Genomic DNA, 22263 nt, shown 5'->3' with positions numbered 1-22263 from the left:
CAATGGACATCTTCATGTAGAAGAATGCAAACAAATCCATGCTTATTACCCTGAACAAAACTCAACTCCAAACAGATCAAAGACTTCAACACAAAATCAGGTACACTGAACTTGAGTGGGGGGGAAAAAAGTGGGAAACCGGAGACAACTTCCTGAATGAAACACAATCAGCACAGGTACTGAGATCAACAATTAATGAAATGGGACCTCACAAAACTGAAAAGCTTCTGCATAGCAAAGGACACTGTTATTCTGGTAAGTGGTAACCTACAGAATGGGAAGATTTTTACCAACTACACCCAATAAAGGACTAACACCCAAAACATATAAAGAACCCAAAAAACTAGTATTAAGAAAACAACCCAGTTTAAAAATTGGGGTACAGATCTAAACAGAGAATTCTCAAAAGAGGAAACTCAAATGGCTGAGAAACACTTAAATGCTCAACAACCCTTAGCTATTAAAAAATGCAAATCCAAACTATTAAGATCAATAAAACAAGTGACAGCTCAGACTGGCCAGGACATGGAGTAAAAGGAATACTCATCTATTGCTCGTGGGAATGCAAACTTGTACAGACACTTAAGGAAATCAGTGTGGCAGTTTCTAAGGAAGGGGGAAATCAATCTACCTCAAGATCCAGCTATGCCACCCTTGGGCACATACCCAATGGACGTTTTATCCTACCACAAACATACTTGCTCAACCATGTTCATTGATGCTCTACTCATAATAAACAGAAATTGGAAACAACTTAGATCTCCTTCAGCAGAAGAATGGAGAAAGAAAATGTAGTACATTTACACAATGGAGTATTACTCAGCTGTTAAAAAAAAATTACAAAATCTGCAGACAAATGAATGGAACTAGGAAAAGAAAAAAAAAAAAAAACAACAACAAAAAAACACATCCTGAGTGAGGTATTCCAGACACAGAAAAACAATATGGTGTATGTTCACTTATATGTTGATATTACCTGTTAAGTCAATGATACCTAAGTTACAATCCATAGAACCACAGAGGTTAGGTGTAGAATAAGGGACTGTGGGGAGAGATAGATCTCCCTAAGGAGGGGAAATAGAACAAAGTTATGGGTGGATGGGGGAATCAAGAGGAGAGGAAGGAGGGAGGGAATTCAGGGAGAGACAACTAGAATTAAGGGCCATTTGAAAGATAGTATGGAAACCTACTACAGTAGAAACTTACTAATATATATACATATATAAATGTGATCTAAAAGAAATCACCAAATAATAGGGGAGACAGAGCACCACCTAAACATCTCCTGTCACAAACGAAGCTTTCAATACGGGGACTGGGATACATCTAATGGAGTTGTTGGCCAAAGGGTCCCATGGAAATATCTGAACAGCCCAGGCTATTGTCAGGACTATAGGTTGTTTTCTATAAACTGACAACACCAGCACATGGAGAAGTCAGGCTGGTATCTACACTGAGCCTTCAACTCTACATTCTAGTGTCTTTGGAACAGGAAAGCACTCTGCACACTACCAAATGAAGAATGTAAACACCAACCCAGACAAACCCTCTGCTCCACAAAGATATCCTGCCTGCATGATAGGGTAACAGTAGCACAAAGCCTGTGGGAGTAATCAACCAGTATCTGATTTGACTTATGGCCCACTCCAAAAGACAGAGCCCATACCCCACACTCCTTGGGTCTTGGATGACCAAGAGCTTGGAACTACATAGCCCAGGGACCTAGGGTAAAACCAAATACTACTGTTCTTTAAAAAAAACAGCAGTGATAAAATGACTCCTAAAACAGTCTGCTTTACTCATAGATAAGTGCCTTGCTCAGCCTTCATCAAAGAAGCTTTCTCCTGCAGATGGTAACAAATACTGAGACCTACAGCCAGACATTATGCAGAGAGTGAGACCTTGGAACACTCAGCCTTAAGTGGGAACCCTATAGAAGGGGAGACAGAAAGTGTGTAAGATCCAGAGGTGACAGAAAACACCAGAAAAGAGCCCTCTAAATCTGCGATTCTCAACCTTCCTAAGGCTGTGACCCTTTAATATAGTTCCTCATGTTGTGATGACCCCAACCATAAAACTTCGTTGCTACTTCAAAACTGTAATTTTGCTACTGTTATGAATCGTAATGTAAATATCTGATATTCAACCCCTGTGAAAGGTTCAATCAATCCCTCAAAGAGTTCATGACCCACAGGTTGACTCTCTAAATCAACATGATTCCTGCTCATAGGAACTCAGGGACTGAGGCAACAAGCACAGGGCCTGCACAGGTCTGCACCAGGTCCTCTGCATATATATTATTATGACTTCCAGTTTAGTGTTTTTGTGGGATTCCTGAGTATGTGAAAAGTATAATTATGATTCCTGTGTCTTCTCTTGGGCTCTTTGGGGCTCTGTTCATTTATTTCGTCCAATTTCAATGTGTTAGTTTTTGTTTTGTAGTATTATATTTCACTTTATTATTATCTCTTAGAAGCCTGTTTGTTTTCTACTGAGACAGAGAGGGAGTGGATCCAGATGGGAGGGGATGGAGGGAGGGAGGAACAGGGAAAAGTAGAGGGAAAACTGTAATCAGTATATACAATGTGGGGGGAAAATGACTTTCAATGGGAGGGGAGAAAAAGCAATACAGACAAAAACAAGAAAAACAACTTATATTTTCATTCATTATTTTTCTTTTGATGTTTGTTTACAGATTAAAAAAAGGAAAAGGATTGATACTGAAACAATGTACCAATGAATTTTCATGAGTTTTATTATTTATAATCTTAGCTTGGGTAAAAAATATTTGCTAGCATAGGAAACATGATCTTCATATCCTGCAATCATACCTGTTTCTGAGCTTCTACTTTCTGCTTTCTGGTTGGGTCAATTGCATCTACCATCCATTTGATAGTGAAGTATGTTACTGCACCAAATATTGTTAAGCGGAAAATTAAACCAACAACTTCATTCCGACTCAATGGACGAGAAAAGGCTTCAGCATGTACCATCTTGATTGTTAACCTTAAAAAAACAAAGAGAAAAGTCACTAGGAAATAACAATATTTGTTAAATTGGGGAAGAAAGTAGGTTGAACTAAGTAAAAGAAGAGTCTGGTCAAAAACACTGCCTGTTGCTTAAGGAGTGTCTCATCTGAAGGAGAACCACATGTTAGGTAAGCAAAGACATTAAAGGCTTCCCTCAGAAACTGAAGATGAGATACATGTTTAGTTACAGGACGAATATTTATGTATAGTACCATATGGTGGTACTCTTAGCTTTTAAATATGTTTCAAAGAACCTAGAAAACAATGATTTTAATGTTAATCTAACTGCAGAAAAAAGGAGGCTAACAAGAAAATGCCTAATACTAAGGTACAAATTTCTTCTATGTAACAAATGCCAAGTAGGTTTTTTTTTTTTTAGTGAAAATCAAACTACAAGTTGACTCATGTCTCCCATACTTAATGTTCAAAGTTTTTCAAAACCTGCTAAAGTTTAAGTATGCACTTTCTTAATTGATAAGTGACATTAAAGTTTTTGAACCATCCTCTGCTTGCAACAACAAAATAAATATGAAGCAAGAGAACTTTCAAAACATTTGAACCAAGAAAATTACAGTACTGAAGGAGTCAGGATTTAGCTTAGCAAGTGCAAGACCCTGAGTTTGGTCCTCAACTTGTGGGGAGGGGAGCTGGGTTACAGTATTCCTGCGAAAAATTGCAAACTATGTATCTGACAAGTGACTAATAACTAGACTCTATAAAGCATTTAAAAACTTTTAAAAAACACACACACAAAGACTCAATCACAAAATAATAAACAGTCTAATGAGTTGAATACAGTTCTCAAAAAAATGAATACAAATAGACAACATTTGAAAGTGTTCAACATGTTTAGTCACCAAGGAAATGCAAATTAAAACTGTCTTGAGGGAGCTGGAGAGATGGTTCAGCAGTTAAGAGCACTGGCTGTTCTTCCAGAGGACCTGGGTTCAATTCCCAGAGCCTACAAGGCAGCTCGTAACTGTCTGTCACTCCTATTCCAGGGGATCCAATACCTTTATTATACCGACATACATGCAGGCAAAACACCAATGTACATAAAATAAAAATAAAATTTTAAAACCCTGTCTTGATATTTCATCTAACCCCAATCAGAATGGCTGACATCAATAAAATAAACCAATGCTAGTGATAATGTGAGGAAGCAGGCATCATATTTATACAATACTAGTAGGTATGAAAGCTGCTGTAGCCACTACAAAAATCGGTATGGAGATGAACTATATCACACACCCAAAGAACTGTAAGTCAGCATCCCAGAAAAATTTACACAACCATGCCCTTTGCTAAACTATTCACAGCAGCCAGGACACAGAACTAGCCTAAATGTCCATCAACAGATGAATGGATAGAAAGTGGTACACATGGAATTTTAATGAGCAATCAATTATCACATTTTCAGAAAAATTAATGAAAACTGGCAATCATTACATCAGAAAGACAAATGTTGCATCTTATCTCAAAAACCTAAACTTAAAAATATATACATGCATAAATGTCAAGCATGAAAGCACAAAGGGAACAATGAGAGGAAAAGGTCTGAAAGCAGTGGTTCTCAACCTGTGGGATGTAACCCTTTAGGGGATCATATAACAGACATCCTGCATATCAGATATTTACATTACAATTCATAATGGTAGCAAAATAACTGTTAGAAAGTAGCAATGAAACAGTTTTATGGTTGGGGGTCACCACAACATGAGAAACTGTACTAAAGCGTTGCAGCATTAGGAAGGTTGAAAACCACCCGTCCAAAGGGGGAAGGGAAAACAAGAGTTGGTAATGGACTGACTAGATGAGAGATGAAAACAAAAGGAGGATCTGAATGTTGGGGCTTGCACATGTAATCCCTGTTCTTGGGAGGCTAAGATAGACTGCTCTGAGTTTGTAAGTTAGCTTTAGGTCGAATTGGGCTACAATGAGACCCTGTCTCAACAAACAATAGGTTACATAGGAAAATTCTATTACAAACAAAAGGAAACAACTCAAGAACAGGGTGAAGGAAGGTGATTTGACTTTTAAATATGTTACATCCTTGAGCAACTCCAGCAAAGAGGTTTACAGCAGGAATTCACTCCAGTGTCAAAGGCAATACCTTCACAAATACCTTTACATTTTAGGAGCTAGGCTATCAGTGTCCAACAATGTCATTAAGCCTTAATAAACACTGGAGGAAGGGGTGGAAAAGAAAAAAAATACATATAAACTCATGTAGAATAAATAAATCAGAATCCAGACTGCTTGCACAGTGGTAGGTGCTGAGTGGGTATTGCAAAGACTAATATCCATGTTTCTTCTAGTTCTAAAATAGTTACTTTTCTTACTACTGCTAAGTTCAAAGGCTCCTCTGGACTAGCTTCACCATTTGTTTATAGTTGTGAAAAAAGAAAAAACTATGAATTCTTTCAGTCATCCAATACTAGGTGCCACTGAAATCACAATTATTTAAACAAGTAACTGAAAGCTCTCATTTTAGATTAAAAAAAAAAAAAACCTTGGTCTAGGATGATAAATAACTCATTCAATATGAACTTACAGAACATCTACAAAAAAGTGTTTACTATATTTGATATATAATATCTAATATACAATTACTGAAAAATACAGTCCAGTTAATTACTAAAGAAAAAAAATGGAACTAATTTAGCCACCAAATTATAATTGCCTCATGTAACAAATAACAGTATGGATTAGTATCCATAGTATCATCCATTAGCATGGATTTCAAAAAACAGAGGACATGACAGTCAACTCCTCAAAGGACCTGACAATTTTACTTTCTTTGTCTTTATCCCAATAAAGCTGCAAACACAGTTGATAATAATACAATAGGTGGGATAACAGCTGTTAGCTTGATATGGGAAAAGTAATGATATTCCAATAAAGCTTTTGTTATTTAAAAGTTTCAGTGAAGAGCTGAGTACAGTGGCACAAGCCTGTGAATCTCAGCACTCAGAAGACTATAATGAAGACTGAAGGTTCAAGGCTAACCTGGGCTACACAGGGTTCAAGATTAACCTAAACTACAAAAACCATCCCTGCCTCAAAAAAAAAAAAAAAAAAAAAAAAAAAAATTAAGCTGGCACGTTGAAATTGCCATCTACTGGGTAGTCACTGAATAGCAATGATAAATCAAGGCTCTGGGCTGTTCCGAAAGCACATTTCCATAAAGTCATCAAGCCAGTAACTATTTATCTGTTTGTTGGTTTGTTTGTTTTGGTTCTTCAAGACAGGATTTCTCAAGTTGCCCTGGCTGTCCTGGAACTCTGGAAATCAGGCTGGCCTTGAACTAACACACAGAGATCCACCTGCGTCTGCCTCCCCTTTAAGGCATGGGCCACCACACCTGGTGACAGTAACAATTTTTAATCCTGTCCAAAAACCTCCTTGTTTATATAACTTCCTATTCCGATATTAACAGATTTATGACTAATGCATGTCTAGCCTGGGGCGGGTGGTGGTGGCAGCAGCTAAAATTTGAGAATGGGAGGATATCTGCCAGCTACACATCTGACAGAGGATTAATATCCAGAATATATAAAGCACTCAAAAAGCTGCCAGTCAGTGAGGGCCCATGACTTTAATCCAATACCCGGGAGGCAGGGGCAGGCAGATTTTCAAGTCCTGAGGCCAGCCTGATCTTGAGAGTTGCGTTCTAGGACAGCCAAAACTACACTGAGAAATCCTGTCTCTAAAAGCAAACAACAAAGACTACTAAACGTGTATCTGAAGTGACTTCAAAATCCAAAAACGAAACTGAAACGTCCTGCTTTGTAGCCAATGAATGGAAATACTTTATACAGTCTCCATAGGTGAAACAGACAACTGTCTGTCATTCACAAAGCATTGATATATTTGCAAATTAAGGTCAGTCCTTACCACTACAGAAGTGCGTAAAAGTATTTCAATTTTGCATAAACACTAATTTTAACAAAATATACACATTGCTGTACACAACTAAAAAACACCACAAAACCAGTGTTAATTCAGAATTATCTTTAGACATATTTTTAAATCGTTTCACTTTAAGGTATAGCTTCCGTGTCGACCGTATCTCTGAGCAACTTACTAGCGTTTATACTGCAGTATTTCCTTCCTAAGGCATTGCAGTCTTGTACGTCTCTCGGCTCAAAGTCCCAATTCTGTGCCTATCAAGGCCCTACAAACGCAATGAATGCCTGCCAGGCTTCGCGTAGAGGACAGGACATTATTAACACCAGCATCTTCTGTGAAGACACGGCCAGCCCTGAAGAAATATCTCCGCCTCTGCACAAAGAGGGAGGAGCAGGACGGGCTCCTTCCAGCCACCTTCCTACAAGCCTGGTCCTCAGGTCGCCCAGAGCGCCCCCAAATCATCCAATGACCGGGCCGCCTACAAGAGACGTCCTTGCGAGAGCCCGAAGTCTCCCGACCTGAGGGCTCGCGCCGGGCCCGACGCCAAGGCGAGGGCCCGGGACGCCCTTGGAGGTTAATCCGCTGGATCCGGCGGTGCCGGGGCGGCGCTCAAGCGTGAGCGGCGTGGGGCAGGTGACTGTCGGGCTGAGCTCCCCAGGTGAGCGCCAGGCCCTGGGGGACCCCGGAGAGGCGGGGGACGCACCTGGCCCGGCCCCGCGGGAACCTGCTACTCACCCAGAGGCAGGACCAGAGAGGATGGGAACCTTAGCCCGGCCTCGCACAGGAAAGAAATGCCGCCTGGGAGAGAACGCTTCCGGCCGGAGCCCCGCCTCCCCCGCACGGAGCATGCGCAGCCGAGCGCGGCTGTCCCAGCGGGAGGCGTGGCGACCCCAGTGCCGGGCACCCTAAGTTCAGAAAGGGAGACAGGCTGCACATGGGGCTTCCCGAAGGCTCTGAGTTCAGCTTCAGAGTCAGAAACTGAACTGGGGAAGACGCTTGACGTATGAAGTAGCTGTGCTGCTCTGAAGCTGAACGCAACCCTGACAGAGAAGCCTTTTACAGGAGGCAAAGAAATGGTTCCCCGGTTTGATAAAACTTGCACCGCCCGCTGCAAGTCCTCATGCTGCTGCGCAGACGCGCATGGCCTCACCATCTGCCTTTCGGTTTCTAGGGTGAGCTCACCCTCCTCCCCCATCTCTGTCTGATGACACCTGGAGGTAGTGCCTGAGAGTCCGCTGAACGCTTGAGCAGCCAGGCAGACAAGGGAAGTCTGGCAGTTGGATCAGAATAGGGCATCTGGTAACAGGTTTTGCATGTTGATGACTTTTTTTTTTTTTTTTTTTAAATCTACCTCTTCCTCTTGTGAAGTGAAGTACTTGACACCAAGGTCCCGGGGACCCGTATCTGAAAGCCAACCCCTTCTGAATACTTACACTACCAAGGAACAAGATAAGTAGACACTGCCCTTAAGTGAAAGGAACATCATTTCAGATAAGAGCAGTGCGACTATGAAGGAATAAGACAGGCTTCCTAAGTCCTCTTAATATTACTGCAGCAGGCAGTTTGTGTTGCTGTTATCAGGATTATCATTTAAAATGCTAAGGAATTCTTCAGCCAAGCTGGCGTAGTGCCCCATGCCTGTTTTTCTAGCTTTGAGGAGGCTAAGGAATTAAGATTGCTTTGTACCCAAGGCCACATAGCAACACACAGCCTCCTCCCTCCATCTACAGACAGTTTGTTACATCAGCAAAGGATGTTGGAGGGGAGGGGGGAATACAGCCCAGCAGAGACGTTCCTTGTTAAAGGACTGTGTTAGTTCTCTGGAGGAACAGAATAGATATTAAGAAAAGGCTGGGGATTTTTTGTTTTTTGTTTTTTGATTTTTTTTTTAGATTGTTTTACACAGTACATTCTTGAGTGGTCCGACAACCGCTGTCCTGGTAGCTGTGCAATCCTGGAGGCTGGATGCTTAAGCAGTCCAACCAGACGACAAAAGCTTTAAAGATTCCTGGAAAGCCGCTACAAGTCTTTAGTCCACAGGAACAAACTAGATTCTGATCTCACTGAGGGCTGCCAGAGGCAGCAATATCGACAGTGGCTGTGGCAGAAACAATCGAACTCACCAGCACAAGAAAAGGCAAGCACACTAAAAACAAATCCCTGGGCTGGTCGGTGGTGGCACATGCCTTAAATCCCCGGGCTGGGAAGGCAGACGCAGGTGGATCTCTCTGAGTTCAAGGCCAGCCTGAGCTACAAAGCAGAGTCCAGAACAGCCAAGGCTACACAGAAAAACCCTGTCTCCATAAACAAAGCAAAACGAGAACAACAAAGTGCAGCTCCCTGGGACTTCCTTATATTTTGGACCAATGTCTGTACCCCCCATGCTTAGGGTGAGTCTATCGTTAAACTAGTCAAGACAGTCCCTCACAAGTAAGCCCAATGGCATTGTCATGGGTGATTCTAGAGCTTGTCAAGTTGACAATACTAAACATCGCTATCACCGGTACCTCCTCTCAGATCAAGTTGGATCCTTGACTATGCAACAACAACAAAAGACAAAGGCAAAGATAGAGGATTTATTAATTAGATATGTGAGATAATGCTCCAGGTCTAAGCATGGGGAGATAGGGGGCTCGTAAAACAATATATGTGATCCAAAAACTGTTGCTGCTTATTTCCAGTGGTTTGCCTATCTGTGCAGGACCTTGTGTTTTCATTTAGCAAATCCTGAGAAAATGTGCTACACCTGGGCCTTAAAACATCAAATTACTGCCCAAAGGACACTCCATCCTACCACAAGGGCAGTTGTTCAACTCTGTCCATAGCCACTTTCTTCATTATGAGCCAGAAACTGGAAACAAACTAAATGCCCTCAACAGAAACATGAAGAAAGGAAATGTAGTACATTTACACAAATGCAGCATTACTCAGCTGTTTAAAAAAAAAAAAAAAAAAAAAAGACGACAAAAGGAAATTTGCAGGCAAACAGGCAAATGGATGGAGCTAGAAAAACATTATCCTGAGTGAGATAACCCAGACCCAGAAGGACGATCATGGTATGTACTCACTTATAAGTGGATATGAAGGTTCAGCTGAGAACAGGAAAGATCAGACAGGCCAGGAGGGATGGAGGAAGAGAATCCCAGTAGAGATAACTGGAATTTGGGGACATTGGGAGGGGGCAATATGGGAACCTAGTGGAAACGTCCTAGAATCTATGAGGATGACCCTAGCGAAGACTCCTTGCAATGGGGATACAGAGACTAAACCAGCCATCTTCTGTAACCAGGAAAGGCTTTCAGTAGTGGTACTGTGACACCACACCAACCCAGCCACAAAACCTTCCACCGACAACTTGTCCCACCTGAAACATAAGCTGCGGTATTGGTGGTGCAGAACATGTGGAGTGGCCAACTTGGGGCCCATTCCACCACAGGAGGGAGCCCATCCTGACACTGCCTGGATGGCCAGGGTCAAGAGGCTGGATAACCCGGAGATTTAGAACCAAACACGGCTTTCACTCCCCTCCCCCCCAAAAAAAAGCAATGAAATGATTCCTAATGATATTCTGCTATACTCATAGATCAGTGGCTAGCCCAATTATCACCAGAGAGGCTTTATCCAGCAACTGATGGAAGCAGATACAGAGACCCACAGATAAACTCTAAGTAGAGCTTGGGGAACCTCTGAAAAAGCAGATTGGGAGGAAGGGGGGTTATAGGAGACAGAGAGGTTGAGGATACCACAAAGAACATGGCCCACAGAATCAACTAAGCAGGGCTCATAAGGACTCAGAGATTGAAGTGACAAATAACAGACCCAGCATGAGTCTGAGCTAGGTCCTCTGCATGTATGTTATGGTTGTGTAGCTTGGTGTTTTTGTAGGACTCCTAACAGCAGGAGTGGGGGTGTCTCTGACTCTTTCACCTGCTCTTAGAACCCTTCTTTTTGCCTCACCCAGCCTTGATATGTGGGGATGTGCCTAGTATTATTGTAACTTGTTAAGCCATGTTTGGTTACAATCCCTGAAAGTTCTGCTCTTTTCGAAAGGGAAACAGAGGAGTGGACCTGGGGAGGGTGAAGTGGGAGGAGTGGAGGGAGGGGAAGCTGTGACCAGGATGTAATATATGAGAGAATAATAATTTTTTAAAGGACATCAAATTACTGGCTTCTAGAAATCAGACGTTTCTTCCCAGAAGGAATCACTAGATTCTTGCAGGATGGAATAGAGGGGTACATAACTTTTCATCTCAGGATATCTCTATATAATCCATGCCAATACAAAATACAATTTGGTCCACAATATATGTGCAATAAGCAATACATTATATGTAATATTAATTTATAACAGTTTTTTTTACAAGATTCTAGGCTTTCCTCTCGTTTCATTTTTTTTGTATGTGTGTATATGTGTGTGTATGCAGGCACGTGTGCACTTATGTGCATTATATGTGAGTGCCAGAGGTTGGTAATGGGTGTCTTCTATTACTTTCCCCCCCTTGTTTTTTGAGGTAGGGGATTGAAGGTGTGTGCCACCACTGCCTGGCTTCTCCCTTGGAAGTTTGCATAACACCTTCTGATGTCAAGAAAGCTAGTCCTCAGGGGAGGAGGCTTTCAGTTCAGTTGCAGCTTAGAGCCTCTGAGTGTCTGGGTTGCTTGGTGTCTTCAGCAATAGGGACTTAACTTTCAACCTCTAGGAGGTAACCAAGGATAACAGAAACACCTGTAATGTTTTGGCTTTTTTTTTTTTTTTTTTTGGCCTACTATTAGGTTTTTTTCTTGGATGTGCTATGGGTTTTAGTGAAGCATTGTCAGCCCAGTTGGAAAATTTTTATTTAAACTATATATATTGTGTGTGTGTGAGTCTGTCTATGGGTTATGTATATTAAACATAATTTTAGCTTAAAAAATAGGATGATTTTTATGGCTTTTTCAGACATCCATATTGTTATTTTATTTTCCTCATTCCCTCTCCTCCTGTATTGACCTCCTCCTTAATTAAAAGCCAACCCCCTCCTATGTCCTTTTTCGATGGCTTCTGCACTTACTTCAGATTGTATATTCACATCTGAAGATTGTAGTTAGGAGCCACCGATGAAAGGAACATCAGACATTTGTCTGGGTCAGGATTACTTTACTCAATATGAACTTTTCTAGTTCTATTCATTTACCTGCAGAATTCATTTTTCTTACAGTATTGTTATTTTAGTATTAATAGTATTCCATAGTGTGTATGTGCTACATTTTCATTATCCATTCTTCAGCTGAAGGACATTTCGGTTGTTTCTATGCCCTAGCTTATGTGATGAACACAGCAGAGCAAATATCTGTGAGATAGAAAGTCAAGTCCTTTGGGCATATGCCAAGAAGTGGTATAAATGGGTCATATGTTTTTTTAGCCTTTTGAGGGTTCTCCACATTTATTTCCAGAGTGGCTGCACCAGTTTGCAGTGTCATTAGTAGTAAATGAGGGTTCCCCTCTCCTCACATCCTCTCTACAACTTGTTAATAAAACGTTTGTTTTACTATATATTAGGATAGAAACTCCTGCTTGCAGCCAGGCCTGGAGGCACATGCCCTTAATGGCAGCATCAGGAGGCAGATGCACGTGGATATGTGTGTGTACAAGGCCAGCCTGGTCTACAAAGCCAGCGCTAGTACAGCCAAGGCTACACAGAGAAACCCTGTCTCAAAAAAAAAAAAGAAGGAAAGAAGAAAGAAATTCCTGTTTGCTTTCTGGTCCCATTTGATTGGAGTACTTTCCCCGTCCTTTCATTTTAAAGTGTTACTTATCTTTTTTTGTTTCCTTTCAATTTATTCATTTAGTTACTCATTTTACATCCCCCTCCCTCCAGGTCCTACCCTCCCTCTCCCCTCCCCCTATCCCCTCTCTTCTACCCCTCAGAAAAGGGGAGCCCCCCCCCACTAACCCATCCCAGTTAGCCATGCCTATCTTTAAAGCTGAGTTTCTTGTAGATAATAGTTTTTGACCCACTCATTCAGCCTGTCTTTTGATTGAATAACTGACGTCATTAATATTTACAGTTATTATTGAAATGTTCGCTGGTTGCAGTCATTGTGGTTTTGTTTTTGTTGATGTCAGCTGTATTCTAAGTGATTCTTTGTGTTCCATAACTATAACTTCATTTTTTTTTTCTTTCTACCTTCTCTTGGTTATGCTTATTCCTCTCTTCAGTCCCAAGTATTTCTTTAGGGTTTTATTTAGTGTTGGTCTCTGGATATAAATTTGTTTAGCCTGTTCGGCTCATGGAAAGTTTTTCTTACTACTTCAACTATGGTATAGTAGTCTAAGTTGGTAGTTGTGGTGTTTTAGAACCTAGGGTGCATTGTTCCAGGCTCTTCTGGCCTTTACAGTTTCTAAGAAGTCAGCTGCTCTCTGTTATTGGATTTTCCTTTACAAGTGACATTTGCTTTTTTCCTTGCAGCGTTCAACACACTTTTTTATTTTGTTTTGTATACTTAATGTTTCAGCTATAATATTCCATATGGATTTTCTTTTCTGGTCTTATGTTTGTGGTGTCTTGTGTGCTTCTATTATCTGGACAGGCGTGTCTTTCCTTGGCTCCTGGAAATTGTCTTTTGTGATCTTGATAACGATCTCCTCGTGCCACTGGCCTGAGATTCTTCTCTATCATGTAGTCCTGTGATTTGAAGATTTGACCGTTTCTTTTTTTAAAAAAATATTTATTTGTGTATTTTATGTGTATGGTTGTTTTATCTGCATGTACACCTGCACACCAGAAGTCGGCATCAGATCCCATGGTACTGCAGTTCTAGATGCTGTGAACCACCATGTGGGTGCCAGGATTTGAACTCAGAACTTCTGGAAGAGCAGCCAGTGCTCTTAACTGCTGAGCCATCTCTTCAGCCCCAGATTTGGTCCTTTCATGGTATCCTGCATGTTCCTTTTCTGTTTGTTTGTTTGTTTGTTTGTTTGGTTGGTTGGTTGGTTGGTTGGTTGGTTTTTGCTTTAATTTTTCATATTCTGTGCTTGTTTGGTTTATTTCTTCTATTTTATCCTTAAATTCTGAATTTGCTGTGTAGACCAGGCTGGCCTTGAACTCACAAGAGATCTGCTTTCCTCTACCTCCTGAATGCTGGGATTAAAGGTGTGTGACGCCACAGCCCAGCTCATTTATTCTCTTTTAGGGAGAATTTTTAATTTTTTTTTTTTTTAAATTTTGGTTTTGGTTTGAGACAGGGTTTTTCTGTGTAGCCTTGCGCTGTCCTCAAACTCAGAAATCTGCCTGCTTCTGCCTCCCAAATGCTGAAAAGGAAAGGCAGCCAGGTAATGGTGGGACACACCTTTAATCCCAGTACTCATGAGATAGAGGCAGTCTTTGTAAGTTGGAATCCAGTCTAGTCTACACAGAAGGCCACACAGGCTCACCCTGCTAGAACACGGTATAGCAGGCGTAGGCCCTGGTGGGGCAGGAAGGTGGGGTATGGCTCTTCGAGGACCTATAGGCTGTGGGTGGGTAGCCTGTGCCTGGCTCTTTACATGGGAATCCAAATTCTGGTCCTCATGGTTGTGTGGCAGACACTTTACCAAATGAAATGTCTCCCCAGGCCTCCCTCTTTTAAAGAACCATACAATTAATCTAGTCATTGCAGGGTTTTGGTTTGTTTGTTTGGTTTTTTTTTTTTTTTTTTCCTTCTCCAAACCAATGTCATTGACAGAGTTGTTGCAGTTCTTGCTGAGTGCTAGCAGTTTCTCTGGGGTTTTGATTGTCTTTGTTGTTAGTGGGTAGGAGAGATTAGCTTGCTGCACTGGATGCCCGGTTGGAGGAGAGAATTCTTAGGTGAGGTGTTCTCAGATTTTAGAGTTCCCTGGCTAAATTTGAATTTTTGGCCTTCAGCCTTAGGGGCTCCACTCCAACAGTTCCAAACTTTGGCTCAGGAACTTGCATTTTTACTAAACATCTGAGATCTCTCTCATGGGAAGATACACTGAGAAGACATCTGACAGGAAAAGTCTGTCAGACTCCGCCAGCTCCTAATGCTTGCTCTCAGCCTCCAGAACTGTAAGAAAGATTTCTGCATAAATCAGTCCGTAAGCAATCAAACAGACAAGCACGTGAGATGATTCTCGGATGACTTTAAACCATAGTTCGAAAAAGTATACCCTGGAGAATAAAAACTTCAGTTGTATTTCGAGGGAAAAAAAAAAAAAAAACTCTACCAATAGAGTCAAAAAGGCCAATCTGTCACTAATCCAACTAAGATAAAGAAATTCAATGAAATTGGATGTGGCAGCTCAGCCTGTAATACCATCAGCTTGAGAGTCTGAGACATGAAGGTCACCATGAATCTGAAGGCTTTGAAGCCAACCTATACTACAGTTTAATCTCAATACACATACACACACACACACACACACACACACACACACACACACACTGGGGACCAGTGTGATGGAGGGAAGGACATTAAGCCACCAAACCAAAACCTCCTTTCCATAGTTTCATGATAAAATTTGAAGTAGAATCCCTTTGAAAGGAAAGTCATCCAGAAATCTTTACAGGAACAAACATGCCAAACCTGAGTTTAATTCATTGCTCACAAAATTCACTGAAGTGATTTAGGAAGACTAGAGCGTCAACAAATAAAATCGTATAGCAGTAATTATGTCACTATAATCATTACTTGATAACCATGGTTCTTATAAAACCATTATAATGTAGAAAAGAATCATCTTAATTATTTTGACCAGGAAAATTAAGTAGTATAGGCAGATAATTAAAATAGAGGAAGAATATGAAGCTGACCTTGAAACCAGAGAGTGCTGTGGGGGTAGGGAGAGGGGGAACCGACAAAAAACTAAATGGTTTCTCTTTAGTAGGAATGAGAAGATGCAATCCAGGCAAACATATTGGAAAACTGCACTCTCAAAAGATTGGAAGAACGAGAAAGGTGAATTGATAGTTCCATTCTATGAAAAGCATAGAGTTAAAAGATCACAGCAAAGAAAGCATGTTGTTCTAAATCCACTTTCCCTGCTTTTGTGTTTTAAAACGTACATAATTTTAAAAGTATATAAAATGAATTATGTAATATCCTTGCTTTACTAGAAGAGTATTAGCCCACAATCACCTGACATTTCTGCATGACTTTTTTTTTCAATCAATACTGTTTATTTTTCACAGCACCTGCTACCCAAAACCACTTTTTAAAAACGTAAGTACTTATTTTAGACCTACAACATTTTGTTCATATTTTTATATATTACTCAAGCTATACTGTTCTAATGGTATTATCCATGTAAAGCATCAGAACTGATTACCAAAAAAAAAAAAAAAAAAAAAAAAAAAAAAAAAAAAAAAAAAACAGTATCAAGCTGTCTAACAGCCTCATTAGTGAGTTTCAAGGCATAGACAAAGGAGTAAACTCCCTAGGATCCTATTGAGACCTTCTTAAATGCCCTTCCACATGGGTTTTGTAAATAGGGAGGAGGTGAGAAGACTTGGATAGAAATAACAAAGGAGGGGATTCTTCAGCCAAAATGAAGAAACCCCAGTTGAAATGTTTTCTCCTGTAACAACAGATTGATCGATGAGGCATAAAACAAGGCCAGATGCTGGGGTTCCAGGATACACTTGACTTCCCATCTTTTATAACCTGGAGCAGCTTTGGCTGTAAGTAGGTCACTTGCTTGCTCTCATTTACCTGATTCTAGGAAAATGCCCTTGGAAGCTTTGGAAAATAACATGTACTGGTTAAAATCAAGCCTTTAAAAAATCAAGCTTACAAAAATCCTAACCTCCATCTGCACCCAAACATGTTCTTTTCTCTATTAGCAGTATAACTTGTAACCTGGAAGGCACATGTGAAACAAATTTCAATGGACAAGAAGTCTTTGTGTTATTAGATTTGTTCTCTCAATCTGCATCTTTGCTGCTCACATCTACAATCCAGTGTGCTCACTGTTAGTGTAGGACTCAGTTCACAGAACTGTATGTGGATTCTACACTCATTTTTTCCAGGTGTGAACACTAAAAGAGAAGGTGCCTAGGACATAGAGGGGTTTTCAAAATGTTTCGTTGTTTTGTTTTGTTTCCAAATTTGGCATATCTAATTGGGCTTCTCAGGTCCCATTTCTTCGGACTTAATCTATGATGGAGCAAGAGGGAAGGAAGGACAATAGTCCAGAGATAAGACATGTGGGGTGGATTGTTTTACTGATCATAATATTATTGTTGATTTGTCAGGATAGACCTGCTCATGGTAACTTTATTAGAAAATAGTCAAAAAAAAAAGAAAAGAAAAGAAAATAGTCATGTCAGGGCCAGTCTTGATAGCTACAGAATTTAAGAACATAATATTTATAGCCCTGGGTTTGAACTTGCATCAGGGTGACTTTGGACTTACGTTCGAAGGCCTTGGTTCCCTGCAGCTAAGTTGGGAACAATATGGTTTACATGCCATGGATTTGTGCTGAGAATTAAATGATGCAATGCATACATGAAATGTCAAGTCAATGCCTGGCATTTAGCAGGTGACCAGAATCCATGCTGCTGTCACATCACAGATGGTATTTTCATTATGTGATGAAGGTAATATTCCTAGATTCCCAAACTTTATAAGGAGAGTAATTCGTACACATCTCTTTTGACTTTACAAAGGACAGGACCCCTTACACATACCAACTCTGGCATCCTATCTGCAACATTAATGTCTGATTTGTTAAGAGACCACACTTCTTTCTTGGAACCTCTTTGTCATTTTTCAATTTTAATCTTCCCCTTTTCCTTAGTCTTACTGATCAGTAGGCCATATACTATTGATAATACTTATAAAAACCTATTTGATCTCTATGAGCCTCAGTTAAGTTAAAAATATTAATTTGGGATGTGGGAGCACAGAACTGTAACTCAAGGGGCTGAAGCAGGAGGATTTTCAGAAGTTTGTTGCCAGTCGGGGCTACATAGTGAATTCTAGGCTAGTTTGGGATACAGAGAGAGACTTGACTCAAACAAACCCTAAAGTTAATTGAAAAGTTGATCAACCCGTGACAACAACTGTGGCTCTTTCTCAGACCATTGTCAGTGCTGGCTCTCTATAGGCTATATAGCCCTTGCTGTCACAGAGTTCTAAAGGCACAAATATAAGATTGTCGTCTTCATGAAGTTGTTGACTTACTATTTTTAAATATTTACTTATTTGTCTGTACGTGCAAGTGTTTTATCTGCACATACACCTGCCTGCCAGAAGAGGGCATTAGATCACATTTGGACGGCTGTGAGCCTCCATGCGGCCGCAAACTGAACTCAGAACCTCTGCAAGAGCAGACAGTACTGTTCACCACTGAGCCATCTCTCCAGCCCCGTCGTACTATTTTTTTTAAGCTGAGGTTTGTCTCTGATCGAGGTTTACTATTTGCCTAGGGAAAAGTTACATACTTTTTTGTACAAAAGAAAGAAAGAAAGAGACAGAGAGAGAAAGAAAGAAAAAGAGAGAGAAAGAAAGGAAAGGAAGGAAGAAGGAAGGATGGAAGGAAGGAAGGAAGGAAAGAAAGAAAAGAAATGAAGAAAGAAGAAAAAAAGGGAAGGAAGGAAATAAAGGAAGAGAGAAGGAAGGAAAGAGGGAAAGAAGGAAGAAGAGAAATTAGTTTAGCAGATGAGAGTCCGATGCTAAACCAGATGGTGTATTAGAAGGGGAGGCTTTGCGCGGTCATATTTTTTCTGCAAACCACAGCCTTCATTTCACCTTCACTGTTAAAATCAGTGTTATTCACGTAAGATTTAGTTCACTGAAGGGCAAAACATTTACCAAAATATTAGTTTGTGCATATGGCACGTGCATCTACAGTAACGTTCACACACGTGTTTGCACGAGTGCGGAGGGTAGCGGGCAAGACGGGGTGTCCTCACTCACTCTTAACCTTATTTTCTGAGACCGGGTCTTTTCGGTGAGGCCAGATTTCACTGACTGGCTGGCGTGGCCGGCCAGTGAGCTGAGCTCCAGAGTTGGTCTTCACTTCCAGCACTGGGGTTGCGGGTGCTGACCTCCTCTGCCCATGGGCCCTACTTTACGGTCGAGGGATCTGAACTCAGGGCCTCATGTTTGCGTGCCAAGCACTTTACCCTCTGATGGAGACGCTTTCAAATTTAAGATGCTTTCCTGGGGAGATAGGGACAGACAGACAGACAGACAGACAGAGGCTGATTCGGAGATGAATGTATTTCTTCCACAGGCAAAACCAAAGACAAAGTTGACTAATTTTAGGCGTTGAAAGCCCTGCTGGGGTGTTCTCTTTTCGCCACAGGGAACCGGCAGCCACGCACGAGCAAGCCAAGCCTAAAACCCCCGCCCCTCCCCCCTCCTATTGTCATTGCTTCTGGATCAGGGGAATAAAACAGAGGGACGCGGGAAGAAAGACAAAAAGCAAAGCCCGCGACTTGAGTTACAGAGCTGCAGGAAACCAACTACAAGAAATTGGCAGAGCTGAAAGCCCCATTCTACTTCAAAATAGTGCAACCTGATAGAGTTTCACAAACCTTTCTACCTTCCTGCCCGCTGCTTGTTAAGTTTAAATACCTACCCAGCGGCAGAGGCACGCTCACACCCTTTTCTTTACGGCACAACCCCCCTCCTCCGCCGAGCTCGGCGGTTCAGGAGGACCCAGAAAAGGGGATGGATGGTGGGTAAAGGAGGCTAAGAGGCTGACTCAAGTGTTGTCTTCCCGGAGGTGCTTTGTGAAGAGCTGAAAAGATGCTAGCGAGTCTTAGCCGGCCAACAGCTGCTTCAGAATTCTGTCTAGGTTGTTGGTCTCTGGCCCACCTTTGTTCCGGCCCCAGGCTTGGGGCTCTCGAAAATAAATAGGTCAGTCAGCTTCGTTGACTGTAATCTAAAAGCATGCAGTACAATTACAGTACTTTAGTTTGGACTCACACTCACGACCCCCGCCCCCCTTGTGCATTCAAGGTGAGCACTCCACCATGCCCAGCTCCTATGAAACTCCATTTAAACATCCCAAGCTCTGTTTCTGCCATGTTGGGTAGATAAGAAATAAGTACAGTTTCCCTTGAAATGAATAACCTGAAGTATGCAGAATGGAGATTAATGCTGCCCTATACAATATTTAATACACCAACTGATTGCTACAGATCATATAGCTCCACAATGAGATGGGTTTTATGCTTTTTTTTGTAGTTATTGTTGGTGTATGTGTGTGTGCACCTTCACGCGTGCTCTCATGTGTTTTTATTTTGAAGGGAGGTTGCAAGGGCAAAGGGCAAATATGAGGGGACAGCAAGATGAGCCACACTGGGGTGCATGATGGGAAGCTCACAAAGAATCAATAAAAAGGTTTTTTAAAATTATATAGATTTTATTATATCATAATACTATAATAACATTATAGTATTATTTCTGTAAACTGATCTTACCAAAAAAAAAAAAAAAAGCCACACCTTGCTAAAGATTCCATGATGATAATTTTATTATTGTGGAGGGTTGGAATGCTGCAGATTTTGAGCCAAATTATCATAGACTACATTTATTCCCGTTTGTAGCCATTTGTTGTCCACCTTTGTATCTGACCTCCCTTCCTTTGAACTATCTTCTAAAGTCTCTGGACTCCATTAATTTAATAGACCACCAACTTTCACCAAAGCTAAGAATGTCAGCAGGTAACATGTAAAGCCTGTGGCAGAGCAGACTCTGCTGGGGTGACACAGGGATTAGTCCCAGCGTCCAGGAAGCAGAGGCAGGCAGATCTCTGGGATGTTGAGGTCAGCCTAGTCCAGATGGCAAATTCAAAAGAGGAAAGAAAAGCTGGCGCAGGCCAGCTTTCCCCTTGAGAAAGATACCCATTCTAGGGTCAGAGAAATGATTGGGGGAGACGTGATTGTGTCTATAGGAAGATAATTTTAAATCCTCAGTTCTCAGGGTTGAAAGAAATATTAATGTTGAATTTTCATCCAAAGTTAGTGTAGAATTACAGTAAGAATGTGTGCTACCCAGCTGAGGATATAGCTTAGCCGTAGCACAGGTGCTTAGCATGCTTGAGGTCCCAAGTTCAGTGCTCAGTCCCCTGACAAAGATGTGCACCTGCGCGCATACATGTTCTATGCCATCAGAGGACACAGATCAAACCATAGCTTTCCCAAATACTAACTTCACATTTGGAGTAATTTATTGTACCTCTTTACACCGTTTTTCTGTCATCTATAAAATGCAAGTATAAAATCTATGTTGTCGGCTTTGTGATAGGTTGAGGGTAATGTTTGCAAAGGAACTGGAACACACACAATAAGCCTTAGGAAACTATTGTGATCAGAGTATCCAGCAAGCAGCCATGAACACTAGACGTTCTTGGTGATGCGGAATTCACTTACTTCCCTAGCAGACCATGCACGTTCAGAGGATGCTTCCGTATGGGTTCTTTTTACAGAATCTAAGTCTTTCTCCCTAGAACTTTATTCACTGTTCTCAGTTTTACTAGAGAAACTACACAAAGTCTGTACAGCTAGGTTCTGGATCCAGAATGTAGTATATACTTAATGACCGAGTGACCAGTGTGAATACTAGGGATTTAGAAACATGATCTAGGCTCCAGCTAGCTTCCTTTTGTAAGCACTCAGTGGTTTCATGGTTATTGGATTTGCTGTCAATTAGAGCATGTTTCTGTTCTTCACCAGAGATAGAGCAAAAACTTGGCCTGCATGGTGTCCCTGTCACAATTTTGAGACAGGATGGAAATGCAGGACTTTTCAAGTAAAGCCTTATTAAAGTTATTGATAAACTTAATAAAAAGTTCCTCAATGTATGAAGATAAATTGGGCATTTAATCAGTTATAATGTTAGATGGGGGCCTGTAAAGTAGTAATATGATTGACAGAATACTTATCTAGCATTGGCTATGAGCCAGCCACCAGAGTAAATGCTTTATATATATTAACCCGCTTAATTCTCATAACCCTATGCACTAAGTAATACTTCAGTCTCAGATAAGGAAATGAAAGCAATTATAATTGTCTTACCAAATAGTACATGCCTGTCCTAGTTTGCTTTCTGTTGCTGTGACAAATACCATGACCAAGAGCAGCCTGGGGAGGAAAGGGTTTATTTCTGCTTACAGTCCATCATCAAGGGAAGCCAGGGCAGGCTCAAGGCAGGAGCCTGAGGCAGAGACCCTGGAGGAGCACGCTTCTCAGCTTGGTTCCAGGCTAATGTTCAGCTGCCTTTCTCAAACAGCCCAAGCTCCCTTCATGTGGATGAAAGCCCATTTGCTCAATTCTCATAATCGTGGACTCTCCTACATCAATGGACAATCAAAACAATACCTCACAGACAAGCC

The 22263-nt window shown here is 41.2% G+C and overlaps 2 protein-coding genes and 1 pseudogene across 2 annotated transcripts in view; 2 read left to right on the top strand and 1 right to left on the bottom strand.

Annotated features, from left to right (window-relative positions):
• Atad1 (ATPase family AAA domain containing 1) overlaps positions 1-7752 on the bottom strand; it is a 37717-nt gene extending 29965 nt beyond the window's left edge. The window contains exons 1-2 of the mRNA XM_055613827.1: positions 7677-7752; positions 2832-3006 (exon numbers count right to left, since the gene is read on the bottom strand). Coding sequence (XP_055469802.1) covers positions 2832-2993 — 162 coding nt within the window. The 5' untranslated portion in view covers positions 2994-3006; positions 7677-7752. The remainder of the gene's footprint in view (positions 1-2831; positions 3007-7676) is intronic.
• The window catches only part of Papss2 (3'-phosphoadenosine 5'-phosphosulfate synthase 2), a 119231-nt gene that overhangs the window by 85115 nt on the left and 11853 nt on the right, over positions 1-22263 (top strand). The gene's annotated exons all lie outside the window — the stretch shown is intronic.
• The window catches only part of LOC129681674 (60S ribosomal protein L23a-like), a 7834-nt pseudogene continuing 1391 nt past the window's right edge, over positions 15821-22263 (top strand).

The sequence above is a fragment of the Psammomys obesus genome, unplaced genomic scaffold (assembly GCF_907164565.1).
Source record: "Psammomys obesus unplaced genomic scaffold, mPsaObe1.curated_primary_1811, whole genome shotgun sequence".
Lineage (NCBI taxonomy): Eukaryota > Metazoa > Chordata > Mammalia > Rodentia > Muridae > Psammomys > Psammomys obesus.
The sequence above is the reverse complement of the archived record's forward strand: the minus strand, read 5'-3'. Positions and strand labels throughout refer to the sequence as shown.